Source organism: Centroberyx gerrardi, chromosome 9 (genome assembly GCF_048128805.1).
Source record: "Centroberyx gerrardi isolate f3 chromosome 9, fCenGer3.hap1.cur.20231027, whole genome shotgun sequence".
Lineage (NCBI taxonomy): Eukaryota > Metazoa > Chordata > Actinopteri > Beryciformes > Berycidae > Centroberyx > Centroberyx gerrardi.
The window spans coordinates 6424497-6439012 of record NC_136005.1 but is presented as its reverse complement, the minus strand read 5'-3'; the positions used below and the strand labels follow the sequence as shown (position 1 = coordinate 6439012).

Sequence of the window (14516 nt, the reverse complement as noted above, 5' to 3'; positions counted from 1 at the left end):
ATTCTCACTTTAGCTATTATTTATATTTCCGACAGCACTTGAAGACAGCATGAAACTGAATGAGACACTTATCTTTGATGAGTCAGGTTAGGCGTTAGTTGCACTTGAACTTGTATCAACCTTTGGCCTGTGCCTTTAGGCTAGAAATACTTCCTGTGGAGATAAAGAGATAAAGGTCATGTCTCGTGATGAGCCTCGCCTTAAGGGCAATATTTTGCACAAGTTCAATTCTACAGTAGATAACATGATAGTTGTAACATAGCCTAACCTAATTTGATATTAACATCTAGAGAACATGTATGAAGGAAGAAGGGACACATTAGAGAAAGTATGTATGCAGCCTGATGGTGGTTTTTGCAGGAGGGAAGATTATTAGGCTACTTGTTCACTTTCCCCACCAGGGATTCAAACCGGCAACCTTCCTGCCACAAGCGTGCTTCTCTCATCTTTAGGCTACCACCACCCCGTTGCTTTGCTCAAGGGCACTTCAGCGGAAATTATTGCAGGAGAGGAGAACATTGTTTAACCTTTTCAACACCCTCTGAAAACATTCATTCCTGCAGTATCTAATCCATCACCGAGAGTCTGCTCTACTGCTTTCTGGTTATCAATACTTTGTATGCATATATTTACATTTTTAGCATTTAGCTGATGCTCTTACCCATAGTGACCCGAGGTGAGTGATGCAGTAGAAATCAGTAGAATCACCAACATTACAAGCAACCAAGACTGCAATTGTCAGAGCCACAGCGCTCTGACAATAGATGAAACAAAACGCTCCTGTAACTGAAGACTGAACATGTGTGATGAAAGGAATTAAGCCGAGGAGAAAGATACACAGGATTTGTTTTTACTTCTAGACAAGCACACATTAGAGCAAGGAGAGGAGGAAGATATAGGAGAGAGGGGGATGTGATTCAGGGAGAGGTGGATGATGGTGGAAAAAATTGCACTTTTGCCTGGACATTTTTGACAAAAATAACATGTCAGACAATTGTAGACAGGAGGCCTATATTTATTTTTTTTGCTCCTAATCATTGATATAATACAGTTAGGTATTTCTCAAATTCCCAACACAACTGTAATGAACAAAAGTCTGAGAAAGTTTTGACAACAAGTCATTCTTAAACATACAGTGTGTTACTGTTGTTAGCCCTGAATTAAAACCAAAGGCAAGTCATTTCAGCTACAAGGCAGGTCCTTAAATTGACCACTGTCAAACTGCCTTCTTGAATAAGAAAAAATGCGTTTATGTCCTAATTTAAATCATTAAAACAATAAAAAATAAATAAAAATGTTGCCCATAACTGGGTAGATGCTAAACATGGTGTAAGCTTCTTAAGTCAACACCTGGTCAATATCGTCTATATACTGTATGTCTATAATGTCTATAAAGTCTATAATGTCTATGATGTCTCTGATGTCTCCAAGTCTAACCCTATCTCTCTCTATCTATAAAGACAGATAAAGAGAGAGAGAGATGCCCACACATAATGAGGAGTGTCATTTTGAAGTAAGTCTAAGCCTGAGATACAACACTCAGTTGTCACTCTGAAGGATTCTTCTTTGTCCACAGTGTTTCAGGCAGTAAATGGGTCAGGTTGATGGAGCTGGATGTTATCATCTACAGCTCAGACTCTGTGGGTCTTCAGGTCACGGTCTGGATACTCTTCCTCACCAGGGTCCGTGCGATGTCCAGCTGCTTTAACCAGGGTCTCTCTGTGAAGGTGCTATAGCAAGGAGAAACATAGTCACAATAAATTAAAGCTGCAATGTGTAGCATTTTTAAACATCAATATGTCACTGTCAAATTACTGTAAACAAATGAGACCATGGCTGAGTCGATTGGTAGCCTCTATTTTACACCAGTGGTATTGTTAGTGCTGGTGTTTCTCAAAATTAAGACCACATTTCCCATAAACCCTGTTGCTTCCTATCACCAAGAGGATGTTGCTACTTGTTCCCCTCCTTGTTCTGGCGTTTCTATGCATTTGTTTTCTCTTTCACTTTACTAAATAGGATAAACAGGTTGGAAGTGATTTTTCCATTGATCTTTCACTCCTTCTACCATATACCATTGCGATGAACTCTGTAAGCTGTATTTCCGTTTGCTCTGGAAGAACAGGGCCCACTTCCTGTTTTGTGCCATAAAGCAATCCAGCAGATTTCCCTCCAAACCCAACCCGGTGGCTCACAATACAAAATGCAGAGTAGAGGATGCCGATCTTCTCAATAGGGTCTCGGAGATGGTCTCTTTGTTTACAGCAGTTATCCAAATGTCTTGATGTTAAGATTCAACATGTAGGACCTTTAACTTCATTTTTGTAAAACGTGCTTCACTTTCAGAAAAGTAAAAGTAAATACTTAGCAAAAGCAATGAATACGCCTATAAATAAAATGACTTGAAATGAATGCTAGCAAATATAAAATAACAGTAATGGATAGAATAGCAGAGAAAAAAGCTGTTATGTGTGGAGTGAACAATGTGAGGACAAGTCAAATTAATTTTGCCTCCTTGATATGTTACTTAAACTTAAACTTCCCTTTGCTGTGAATACCTCACACCACTAGGATTTCCATCAATATTCCTTGTTTGTTTTACTTGAGACAGAAATATTAAATGAGAAAGTGACTGTGTTTTTATTTTGCACTGAACATGAACATAGAGTGTAGAGACCTGGCCATAGCCAAGCAGTATATGGCGTTTTCTCTGGGGGTGCGGCCACAGCGGCGAGAGAAGGACTCCAGAGAGGACGTGAGAATATGGGAGGAGTTTGGCGATGCATTGACAAACAGCGGCCTGTGATTGGTTTCTCTGGGGATGGGCGGGAGTGGAACTCTGCTCCTCCATTGGCTGCTGTCCTCATGCTTGGTTTCACCCTGTAAGCCATCCTCTCTGCTGTTTCCACCATGTTTCCGCTTTTTCCACGTCTCTTTGGAGTCGCCAGAGTTCGCAGAACACAGGCTGGGCAGTTGCAGTGATGCCTGCTGGGATGGCGATTTGGAGGGTAGATGGGATACCCAAGGTGAGCGGCTGATGGAGGGTAAAGGTCGCAAGGCTTTGGCTCTGATCCTTCTATTTGATTTGGTCTCATCTCTCCTGGATTTGGAAGTCATCTTTGGCTGGGTGAAGCCGTCCACCAGCACCGTATCCCCCACCCTGGATCTGAACGGAGCCCTGCTGCATCGCCTGGAGCCCGCCCTCCTCTGCCCCAACCTCACCCAGCGCTTTACCTGGAGGTAGGTACGCATGGGCAGGGAAATATTTGGCAGGGATACGACTGAGCACAGCTTGGTGGCTAAGTAGCGCACACACTCCCTGTGACCATGCTGAACGGCAATCCTCAAAGGGTCCCGACCTCCAGGGTCCCAACAGGCCAAGGCCAAAAGGTTCTTGGTGATGAAGAGTTTGAGGATGAGGAGTTGACCGTTCTCAGCGGCTACGTGGATGGGACACTTGCCGGCGTCTGGGTGGGCGGTTTGGTGGCACCACAGGCGGTACGGGTGAACCCCCACAGGCTCCTCAGCATGCACCCCTCTCTCCAGCAGCCAGTCTGCCAGGTCCAGGTGGCCTAGGAAGGCTGCGAGGTAGAGCGCCACCCGCAGCTGAAACCTGGAACAGTAGGAAAAGAAAGTTTCACATGATGTATTCAGTAACTGAAGCACTACTTAAAGTGCTTTTGAGAAGAAAAGAATGAAACTGAATGAAAGAATGAACACTAGAGGGTTCACTCAGCATGACAATATATTATGTTAACATGCTTAATGCTTAACATCTTTTGTGTATACTGTAAGATTGCACATGAACTAAATATGGAAAAGCTAACAAACCATTTCAGGCAAAAAAAACATTTCTGACCTCATAAGTGGCTTCTCCTCTGATAGGTGGCTCTGGACTGTCAGTCTGTGACCCAGGAAGCAGCCATGCAGGAACTCCACCCACCCATCCCACGTGTCCAAACGGAGAGTAGTGCCTAGGTTCAGAAACAAGAACTGCTGATTCATTTCAAGAGAAAAGCAGCTCTGTCATTCTTTGCCATTCAAATTTGTCTGTTAGCTAACTCACACTCAGAAAAACTCCTTGGCTCCGCCCATTGAGGTTTAACTCAACCAATGAGATTATTTCTGCCTCCAGAGCTGCTCTGGCTCTGAGAAAATAAAACTCCAATCTGCTAAACTTTGACAGACATGTATCATACAGTACAATGTAATTTAGAAACCATGAGATTATATGACATCTACTTTCTTGTGCACTTCTGAAACTATTGAAATTCCTGAAGCAGGAATTGAAAGAGTTTGTTACTCAACACTCACTATGAAGCTACACACACACCAACCACAGAGGAGCAGCACAGAAAGAGAGCAGGCCATACCCACTTCGATGGCGTAGTCGTGCAGTTGGTTGCAGTCGTAGAGTGTCACTCCACTGGGCGTGCTCAGTCTGAAGCTGCTGACAGGGAGGCCACACTGCAGCGACACCATGGTCTTCAGTCTGGCCACGGACGCACTCAGGAGAAACACACTTCCCATGATGGGTAAGGTCTCTCTCGTCACGGCATTGAATACATGCATCACCGGCTTCTGTACATTCTGGAAAAGTAGATTCAAGGGTGTTTATAGCAATGGGGAACACATTTTTTGTTAGTGTAGGGCCAAAATAAAATTATTAAATTAAAAACAAAAACTTTTGTCTTTGTTTAATGTTAAATATTATTATAAAATTGTTGTAAATGTTGTATTAAAGCAGTAACATACGAACAGGGGTGCTATATCGTGGTTATTGGCATCTGTGTGCTTTGGTCGTAGGAACTGCATCATTTGTTATAGTTTATTATTTGCTGTATACATGCTATATACAGCATTCTATGTTCTATTTTTAGATTCTATTCTTTAAATTAAATTGAATTCATTAAATATTTTACATCCCTAGATTCTGCATTCTACAGTTAAGTGCTGTATGGGGATTCCCCTCTTCCAAATCATTGGTATCACCTAATCAGCTTGGAGTTTGCTGCCACTCTGTGGTTAAGGTAATGTATGATCATTTAAAATGAAGGGCCTCCTAATATTATTTAGTTTGAATACTGCAAGACTAGACTCCAAATAGATTCACTTCACTTTTTGGCTGAGAACAATCTAGACTCTGTCTGCGCTGGTCATCTGTCAGTGTCTGTATTGGGATAATAAAACATCAAGATCACCTCTGTTTTCCATGAAGTAGACTGACTGCATGAATCCAAGTGAAAGCTATGATCCTGCATTGATTTCACCTATTGAATCTACTTCAGTCATGAAGGGGGAAATGTAGATGACGGGGAAGAGATGGATTGTACCAAAGTGGGGTTAACTGAACATTAGGAGGGCGTGCACCCATGCACCCACCCCACCCTGACACATATACATTCAAACACACACATTTTACATGTATTTGCATTTAGGCGCTTTGCTTAAACTCTTACCAAGAGCACGTTGCAATGAGGGCAACAGTAGAATAAGCTTCAATTCTAGGATCACCCACATTACAAGCAGCCAGTAGTAAGAAGTGCAACAGTCAGAGTCAAAAATAAGTCAAAAATATGACCGACGACCAGCTACCGACCAGCTAGTCTGAGACCAAGACCAAGTCCAGTCGAATTTGAGTCAAGACCAGGTGCAAAGTGGGACGAGACCAAGTCAAGAATGAGACCAGGGCAAATCAAGTCCTATTTATAGTATTCTGTTACATCACCACACAGCCATCTTGGTAAATAACAGGTGATTGTAATAAATTAACAGGTGATTATAATCAAATGGCAGCCACAGCCAATAAACTGTATTGTAAAGCACCATATTAGTAGGAATTGCTGACATCATGGGGGAATACTACGAATTCAAGACCAAGAACAAAACAGGCAATAAACAGTGTGCATGTAAACCCTTCAACATCCAACATCCAACAAATGATTTTGAGTAATAAATGCATAGACGTTTGAGGACCATTACATACACAGGTGTAATCTCTAAAATTGACTGAAGTGCTGCGGGAGAAAATAAACAAAGATGGAACAGGTGGAGAAAAACATCTTTGAAAAGGTTTAGATAGGAGGGAAAAAGTCAAGGCAACATCTAATATTGTCCAAGACCAAAACAAGTCTGGAGACCGGATTCAAGACCAAGACCAGACTCAAAGACTACAGCCCTAGAAGGCAATTGTTTTTTATGAGAGGATGTTAGATGATGATTAGGACAGCACAGGAACACACACACACACACACACACACACACACACATACACTCACACACACACCCATCCACTATCAACTTTTATTCAAGGTTGCCTGGTGATGGGCCTGGAATGTGTCCCGATGGTAAAAGCAGGGTCTGTTTTGTCTTTGATTGACAGTTACAGCGTGTGTCGTCAACAGGACAAACTAAAGATCCCGGACAGTCATAAAGCCGTTCCCCAACAAGCTGCCTCTCACACGGGAACACGCTGTCCCGTCTCAGTGCACCAGTCTCACATCCGAAGAGGCTAAAGAACTCATCTCACTGCAATAAGGGAGTCTTTGATAACAAATTGCCCCCAGGCTGTTTCATGTAAAGTTGACTTTTAGGACACATAACTATCTCGTATGCAGTAAGATTCTAATTTTAGCAGCCGTAGAGTGAGAGGGATAGTGTGTTATTGAAGTGAATTTAATGAGTAGAGAGACTGCAGGTCCTTTAACTGAAAGGCCCGGGTGCAAGCTCCTGTGACAGCAAGCATCCGCCCTGCTGAAGTGTCCTTGAGCAAGACACTGAATCCCTGTGAGCTTATTTCTGTAGCTGACCTTTGACCTCCCTGGAGGCGGGTACAAGCAAAAATGATATTTTCTCCTTGGGGTTAGGATGTCACAAAAAAAATAACAAGATAAGTCTGTAACAGCTCTAAAGATAGCAGTCTATTAGCTCTCCCTGTACAGTGTAGACAGTTCTACAATTCAATACTAAGTCAACAATTAAACATTATTAGCTATTTTGAGCCCTTTACATTTTAGACAATGTACTAATCTTTGTTTTTAAAATATTGAGCATCACATATTTCCCCCAAAATAGATAAAAAGCATTTTTGAATGAAAGTATGTATGATTTGCTCTACTTATATTCTCATATGAAGTCCTGACCAATCAACCAGCTGCACTGGTTGTTTTGGTTTATGTAGTGATGTCACTCACTAACTCCAAATATTGATGGTTAATACACACTCCAGGGAAGGGTTCAGGTAATGATGAAGCATGGTAGCTTACAGTCACAGTTAAGCCTTTTGAAAAATAGAAATTAACCAAAATAAAATAGTCTTTTAAGTAGTTTTATACAGAATTAAACAAAGTCACCCTTTTGCGTGCAAAAGTTAGAAAGCCTTGCGATGACATAGCACTACTGAAAAAAATGGGTAGCCATAGCAATCAGGATTTTATAATTTTTGCACATAAAAAAAGTTCCTTAGCTTCCTTCTGTTTAAAACAGACTGTACTTTAGTGTTTTATCATTTTTGTGCAAATAAACTAAACCTAACCCAAACCATTGATTCCAAACAGCACTTTTATTTGCAAGCAATTTTAAAAATAGCTTCTGCAGCATAAATCAAGGACTCATTTCGGTATCCTCTCTCAACCTGCGTCATTGTAAGTAGATTGAATTTATTGCAAATCCAAATACAGCTTCAAATCTCTAAATCCCTGTGACGCTTGATACCTTTATGAGGCATGGGATGGCACTGCCAGGGGCGATGCCCACGTCGCACAGCGCCCAGCCGTCCTGCAGCGCTGCACCGGCGTAGCTCAGCTCCAGACAGTGATGGACCTGCTTGTCGTCTGACAGTTGCACATGGAAGTAATCCTAAAGAAAGGGCAGGATTGGAAATGAAGGGACACATAATGGAGTGTATCACTGAGCAAGACACAAAACATCAATGCAATATCTCTTAGCTGCACTTAAGATGGAGAAAGACTGACTGAGAGAGAGATTTTGCTTTTCCTTGTCATATAAGGAAAAGTGTTGTGTCAAGGCTGCTTCCAATGCATGCACACACAAACACAGACCTGCACACACACAAATACACAATTTCCAGCATAGTCCTGCACTCAAAACAAGCAACATTTTCCCAAATACTTGATAAATCAATCTGACAATCCCCCTTTCTCTCTAGCAATCATTTCAAATTACCATGGAGAATTTCAAAAAACAGTCAAGGGAAGGAATCCTGTTTTGTCAAAACTAGTCATCAGTCCATAACAGTGAAGTGAAAGGCACTGGGGCCCCGGCTGCAGCTTTTATTACCTTCACCATCTGCTTCATGGCCCCCACAGTCTGATCTGGAGGGACGTCAAAAGGCTCCCAGGAGCCCTCGAAGCAGATGAAGACCCTCATGGTGAGGAAGCATCCGTCCGTCCGTCCGGCTGTCCGGCTCCTCTGCCCCTCTGTGACACTCTGACAGGACAGAGGAGTGTGTGTGGGGTGTTTGTCAGAGGCAGAGTCACTGTAGGGAGGGCAGGGAGGGGGACAGGAGTAGGAGGGCATCTCTGGGTGTGTGTGTGTGTGTGTGTGTGTGTGTGTGTGTGGGTGGGTGGGGTCTGGGAAGGGGACAATCTTCTGCAAAAGGAGGAGGTGTGACCAAGTCAAGTCAAGATAAGATGAAGCTTTGACATCAAGTCTAGTCAAAATTATTTAGTAAGTGCTTTTAACTGTTGGGTCTAAATCTTGTGTGTCCAAAATGTCAACTTTTCAGAAACTAAGAAAAACAGCCTTGTTTTTAGGTTGGTGACAATTCATTTTGGAGTTTTTCCACTGAGTTTTGAAAGTGTTTCATCAGCCCAAGAGGTCGGAGAGTTTTCTCAACCCACAGAGGAACAGATAAACCTTTTCACGTGACAACAGCAAAATGCTTTTGAATTAAATGCAAAGGGCAAACCAAGTTTACTGTTCTGCACTGTCTCTCTTTCTCTCTGTCGTGGATATACAGTGAACAACAGAGAAGGCCGCATGCAGGGGTTTGTTTTTTTAGACGACCCATATGATGTTTATCTCCTTTTTTCAAGTTCAAGTTCAAGACTTTGTTGTCTCTGACAGGTAATTCAGCTTACAGCAAGTGACAGCTACATAAAAAAAAAACAAGAATACAAGACGATACAGATAGTAAATACAACAAGGAAACACTTTCTTATATTGGGAAGAGGGGAGAGAGGGACTGAATTGAAACTGTGTCAAACATGACAGCTGCCACTGATAGAGTCACAATACCTGAATGTCACTGAGTTTTATATCATCTGTACACCTGAACAGCCTCTTTTTTTTTTTTACAGCAGCAATAGGACTGTAGCTCACGTGTCTGCAATCTCAGTCATAAAGTTCAGGTGACATTATAATACTTGTTTAAGCAACATCACACAAGAAGGAGTGCTGTTATACTGTAAATTAGCATGACTGATTCGGTTGAAGATTTTGTTTATAGGGCAGCACTTCTATACAAAAGATTGAAGTTTTATTGACAGTTGAAACTATTGCCTGTTTAAACTATCATCATCCCCCATTCAGTGATTAGATACAAGGTTTTATCTAAAGCCTGAGATAAAGATTCAGAGGCAGAGGAAAAGCAAACCAGGCAGAGCTGATTGATCATAATATCATCAATCAGTTCTATCAAGTCAATTCAATTTTATCTAAAGAGTGCTTCCTACATTTCTCTTTAGTGACAAAAACAGCAAGAGACAGAGCAAGTGTGTCATAAACTACATGTTACATACAGGCCTGTGTGTGTGTGTGTGTGTGTGTGTGTGTGTGTGTGTGTGTGGGCAGTCTCCAGGAGAATAAGACAATGGTAGGCAGGCTGTAGGCTGCGCTGAATAAAAGGGTCTTGAGTCTGAACTGAAATACTGCAACTGTCTGCTTTGTTTGCTTCATATTATCTATTACATTATAAATAGAATAAATTATAATATGAGTACTGTACATATTTGGCAGATGTTTTGATTCAAGGTATCTCAGCATTAGTACATAATATGGCTGGATACAGCGGGAAATTAAGCTAATCCTGGTGTTTTCATCAGTGGACTATAAAGTTTCTATTCTATTCTATTCTATAGTGTGTTTGCTGGCTCTAGGCACTTTGAGTTACACTCTTGTATGAAAGGTAATTTATGATTCTATTCTATTCTACATTACCCTCATATATATTGAAATTACATGGAACATTTTTGCAAAGACGATGACAAGATAAAAGTTTGCATTATAAATTCATATACAATGGAGTACAAAAAACAAAAAAAAACAAAAACAAAACCTAAAAACTTAAATATACTATTCGGTAGAGCTTTTAACCAGTTTAGTTTATCTAACCCCCTGGCAGCGTTAGACAGATCACTGAGCTACAGAAAGGCCTAGAACCACTGATCCCCTATTGTGGCGAGGGAACGTCACAGTCGTTTAAGACGTTATTGATAGACTTTTACAGTTCTGCTATAAAGTTTTACAGTGGACTGCTAATTTGCATTTGACCTTCTAAAGGCCTCAGCCGTCCCGGGGTTTCTGTGTGAGTGTTGGCTGGGAGCAAACAGCGACTTAGTTTCTCAAGATCTTTTAACTGTTCATGATCTCTTGTGGGTTTGTGCTCATTTCTGCTCTTTGTGTTTTCTGAATTTGACAAATCTGAACACAACTAAATGGAATTTGAATGTGGATATAGATATGGATATTGTATAATAAAAGGGGAAAGAAATAACATAACTGGTGTGTGTGGATCACAACCTTGAATGTTGGTCACACAAAGCATCAATAGATATTAATAATATAATCATTAATTTCTAGGTATTTTTCTTATTGGGTTATTTCTTTATAAATATAGCTCCCTTAAAGAAAAGAGGAGGCTTCAAATTCACTATGGAGGGCGCTAGAGATTAAAAAGTGTTCTCAAAACCTTTTTTTGAAATTAACTATATTCTTTTTTCCATTTAAAACATATCTATTTCCTTATTATTCTCCCCTACTGCTGGTAACCTAACAAGTGATCCAGCGCAGCTGTAACAAAGGTGTAAATATAGGCTAGCTGATCAGTCGAGGGAGTTCATGTGACTGTAAAAGGCAGTAAATGGTTGTTTGTACCATCACGTGGATATGTTTACGTCTGGAACCACTTCCGGAATAGGATGATTGACTCGCAGCCCGTCCAATCAGAAGCAAAGCGCTTGACTCGGGGGGCGCGTGCAGGTGGCGGAAGTTTGCGCTCTCACATGAAGAAGAAGCTAGCGAGAGGATTAATGTTGACACTCTGTCGCACTGAACCGCCGTCCAAACGGAATGAAGTCCTCCCAAATCTTCGCCGTTGCACACATCCCGTCACACACACAGTGAACGAGAGTGATGTCCATGCCAGTAGCTAAATTCCCAGTCAAGACAAAACTTCTGACACATTTTAAGGTAAGAAATCCACGATGAAAGCAGCTAGTTAGCCTAGCATCATGCTAACTTGGGTACAGGACGCTCCGTTTCTGAAGCTACCCACCTCAGGGTGTCCATACCAGACGACAGATCTACAAAGGTATGGCATACAGAAGCATTTTCTAGTTGATAACCATCAAAGTGTATCTCAAATTAATTGACATCAATGCTGTCTGCTAGATTTGTGGGCATCTAACTAACTAGGCTACGTTTGTCACGTAACCTACTTAGATTTAACGATTTTTTTTTTCCATTTTCAGAGTCATGGTAACTGAGTGTAACGTGGAGAAACCTATTTTGTCGTTTGCCATTTTATCTTTTGTCTTAGCCTCTAATCACAATGGATAGTTAACCTATTAGCTCATACTGTAATTTTCTTTTATATGTGACTCATGCCAGTAATTGGTAGTCATAGGATAAGTTAGTCAGCATCTTAGTGTAGCTGTCATGAGTGATGTTGCTTTCACTTCCCCTTTAGTGCACATTATATTCCTATTATAAAGAAACCCCCTGTCCCCATTTTCAATGTGATGTCTAGGGCTGGGTCAGTTAGTATCAACCTTCCACACTACACACCTGTAATGGCACATGATGATGACTCTGTTAGGTTTTTACGAGTCGGTACGTAAATAATGCAATTCCTTCCTGGGTACATTTTAAAAAATCATCATGACTGTAGCATTAAACCTGGACAGGGCGTGTCTTGAAGACCTCATGGATGTTATCTTTTCAGGGGAACACACTGATAAACACCTCTCCAAATCCTCTGATGATTTTGCAACTCATAGGCTGGTTCCTTACACTTGAAGAAGGCAGACGTACCGGGTCCTCCAGTGAAAGAAGTTTGCAGTTCAGAGCTATTTTTTGATCTGACCGAGAAATTAGGCTACGCCCCTTACAATGCAACCATGCTATATTAGAGGAGCTCAGTCTCTTAAGGCTTGTGTTGTGGGATAGGGCTGCAGTGGCATTAGTAGGACAGTAGGGATGGAGAGTTATGTAACAAGCCCTCCTTTTAGGCAGATGTGAGGCGTTGCTCAGTGATGACAGAGAGATAGAGAGAGAGCGCAGAAGGCTACAGCAGTGCTTTGAACTTGCATATTCGATGTGAAACCCTCTGGATGGTTGCTAACGTGGAACTTAAAGTGGTTGGCAGTAACATCAGAGTGGGAAATCCATATAAGCTACGAGACAAATGCTTTTAGATGTTTGCTACAGTGGTCAAAGTCTTGCTACTCTACCAGCCACAGTTTGGAGGTTCCTTTGTCTTCCAAAAATAGTTTTGGCTGGTAAAATAGGTAAAGTAGCAAATGTTTTAGTGTTTTTTGGGGGGGAATCCGCAGTCTGGTCCACAACTTTTTTTTGGAAGGGAATAAGCCACACAGTTTATTGTAAACCAATAGAAATGTTCAGCCACAATGCTGAAATACCTAAACCAGTCCCTCTACCTGGGTAGTACCCAACCTCATCTGAGGCCAATTAACCTCTTAATTGGTACATGCTGACAGGGAAGTTGTCCTGTCCTCAATCTCAACCAATCCTATCATCTCAACCATAATACTAAATTTGTACTAGACCTGAAGCAACCTAAATGGTGGGCCAGTACAGCAGGAACAGTGGCATCTAGGGGTCAGAAATCAGATCTAGTGGTCAGAGATCACATATATAATGGAATATAAGATGAACAACTTCAATGACTCATTAATAACCATCACCATATTCACTGAGAATGCATTGCATTTGATGAAGAAGCAATACACCCAAGGCCCAGCTTCATACTACTTGTCAAACACTGAGAACTGATATTGTACAGCGGTCGTTGGAGCGGGATTGGTGCAGTTTTGGGGGGGGTCTGTGGGTGGGTTTTGACCATTGACGCAGATTCCTCATGTTTTAATCATTAGGAAGATATTTGGTACAAATCGGATGTTGGGTGTTATATTTACACAATACTATATAAATACTACCAGATTAAATTGTCCAATTTGGGTGAAGTCAGTTTAATTTCTCATTAATCAAATTGTCTTTCTACAGAATAATGTTAGAGGACTGCTAACCTTATCCATTTCTAACTATAGAATAGAATATCCTTTCAGAACAATCTGAGACAGAGGAATGACCCAGGTATCCAAACATCTTGAAAATCAATGTATGTATAATGTATAATGACAAAATACTCCGTTTCCTTGCCCTGGTGCTTTCCTTGCTAGAGGACAGATGAAGCAGATGTAAATCCAATAATAGAAGTAAAATTTAATTGGTAGATAGAATAGTTTAGATTCATGAGATGTCAGACCCACTGAAATTCATAGTCACTAATAACCTTGAAAAAGACTGGTGATCTTGGTTTGCCTCTCAGATGATCAGGCCCAGACCCCCCCCCCCACCCCACCCGACCCCCACCCTCCATGGTTATATTTGGGTTTATATTCCAGTCTTATGCTCATTTTCCCCATGAAAGAGAAGAAAAGGACATTAGAATGCAAAGCACATGTACAGATCTGCACTAGAACTGGGTCATCCCGTCGTTCTGTCTTCTCACAACCGCAGCATGCGTATCAAGAGGTAAAACAGTTAAAGAAAAATTGTGAGAAATGGCAGAAGGCTTAATTTAATTCCACCCAAGAGACCGTCGTAGTGACCTGTTCTACACACACCGCACATATATATTAGGCGCCTCAGCTTGAACGTAAGCAAAGACATCACATCACCTGATTTTGTTTTTCCGACTTCTATCATTCTTGTCCGAATAATGCTGGCTTTGTCCCTTTACGCGAGGCTGCGGACTGTATTGCTGCATTCCATAATGGAAATATTAGCTTAATAAGATTTGGGCTCGGCTATCTCGCATAAGGCTGGCTTGTAGCCTAAAACCTCAGCAGAACATATAGCCTTTTGACACATAAAATATGGATTTGGAAACCACTTCCTACCAACACACATGACAAAACAAGCTCATCTCAACCTCAAACACCATTTCCTTACCTTGCAGCTTGACGACATAGCTTAATGATCAGCAGGCTTAACCTAGAGCCAAGCAAGCCTATAGCTCCTGGTTTCCCCTT

The 14516-nt window shown here is 41.4% G+C and overlaps 2 protein-coding genes across 2 annotated transcripts in view; one reads left to right on the top strand and one right to left on the bottom strand.

Annotated features, from left to right (window-relative positions):
- Nucleotides 1-1648: 1648 nt before the first annotated feature.
- Nucleotides 1649-8388, bottom strand: LOC139918644 (protein ANKUB1-like). The gene is made up of 6 exons (XM_071908062.2): nt 8299-8388; nt 7714-7857; nt 4374-4590; nt 3860-3974; nt 2678-3613; nt 1649-1730 (listed from the first exon to the last, which is right to left on the bottom strand). Exons 1-6 carry the CDS (start codon nt 8386-8388, stop codon nt 1649-1651), a joined length of 1584 nt encoding a protein of 527 aa, XP_071764163.2.
- Nucleotides 8389-11256: 2868 nt separating this feature from the next.
- rnf13 (ring finger protein 13) overlaps nt 11257-14516 on the top strand; it is a 50493-nt gene continuing 47233 nt past the window's right edge. Inside the window, exon 1 of the mRNA XM_071908068.2 lies at nt 11257-11430. The gene's annotated coding sequence lies outside the window, so the exon portion shown is untranslated. The remainder of the gene's footprint in view (nt 11431-14516) is intronic.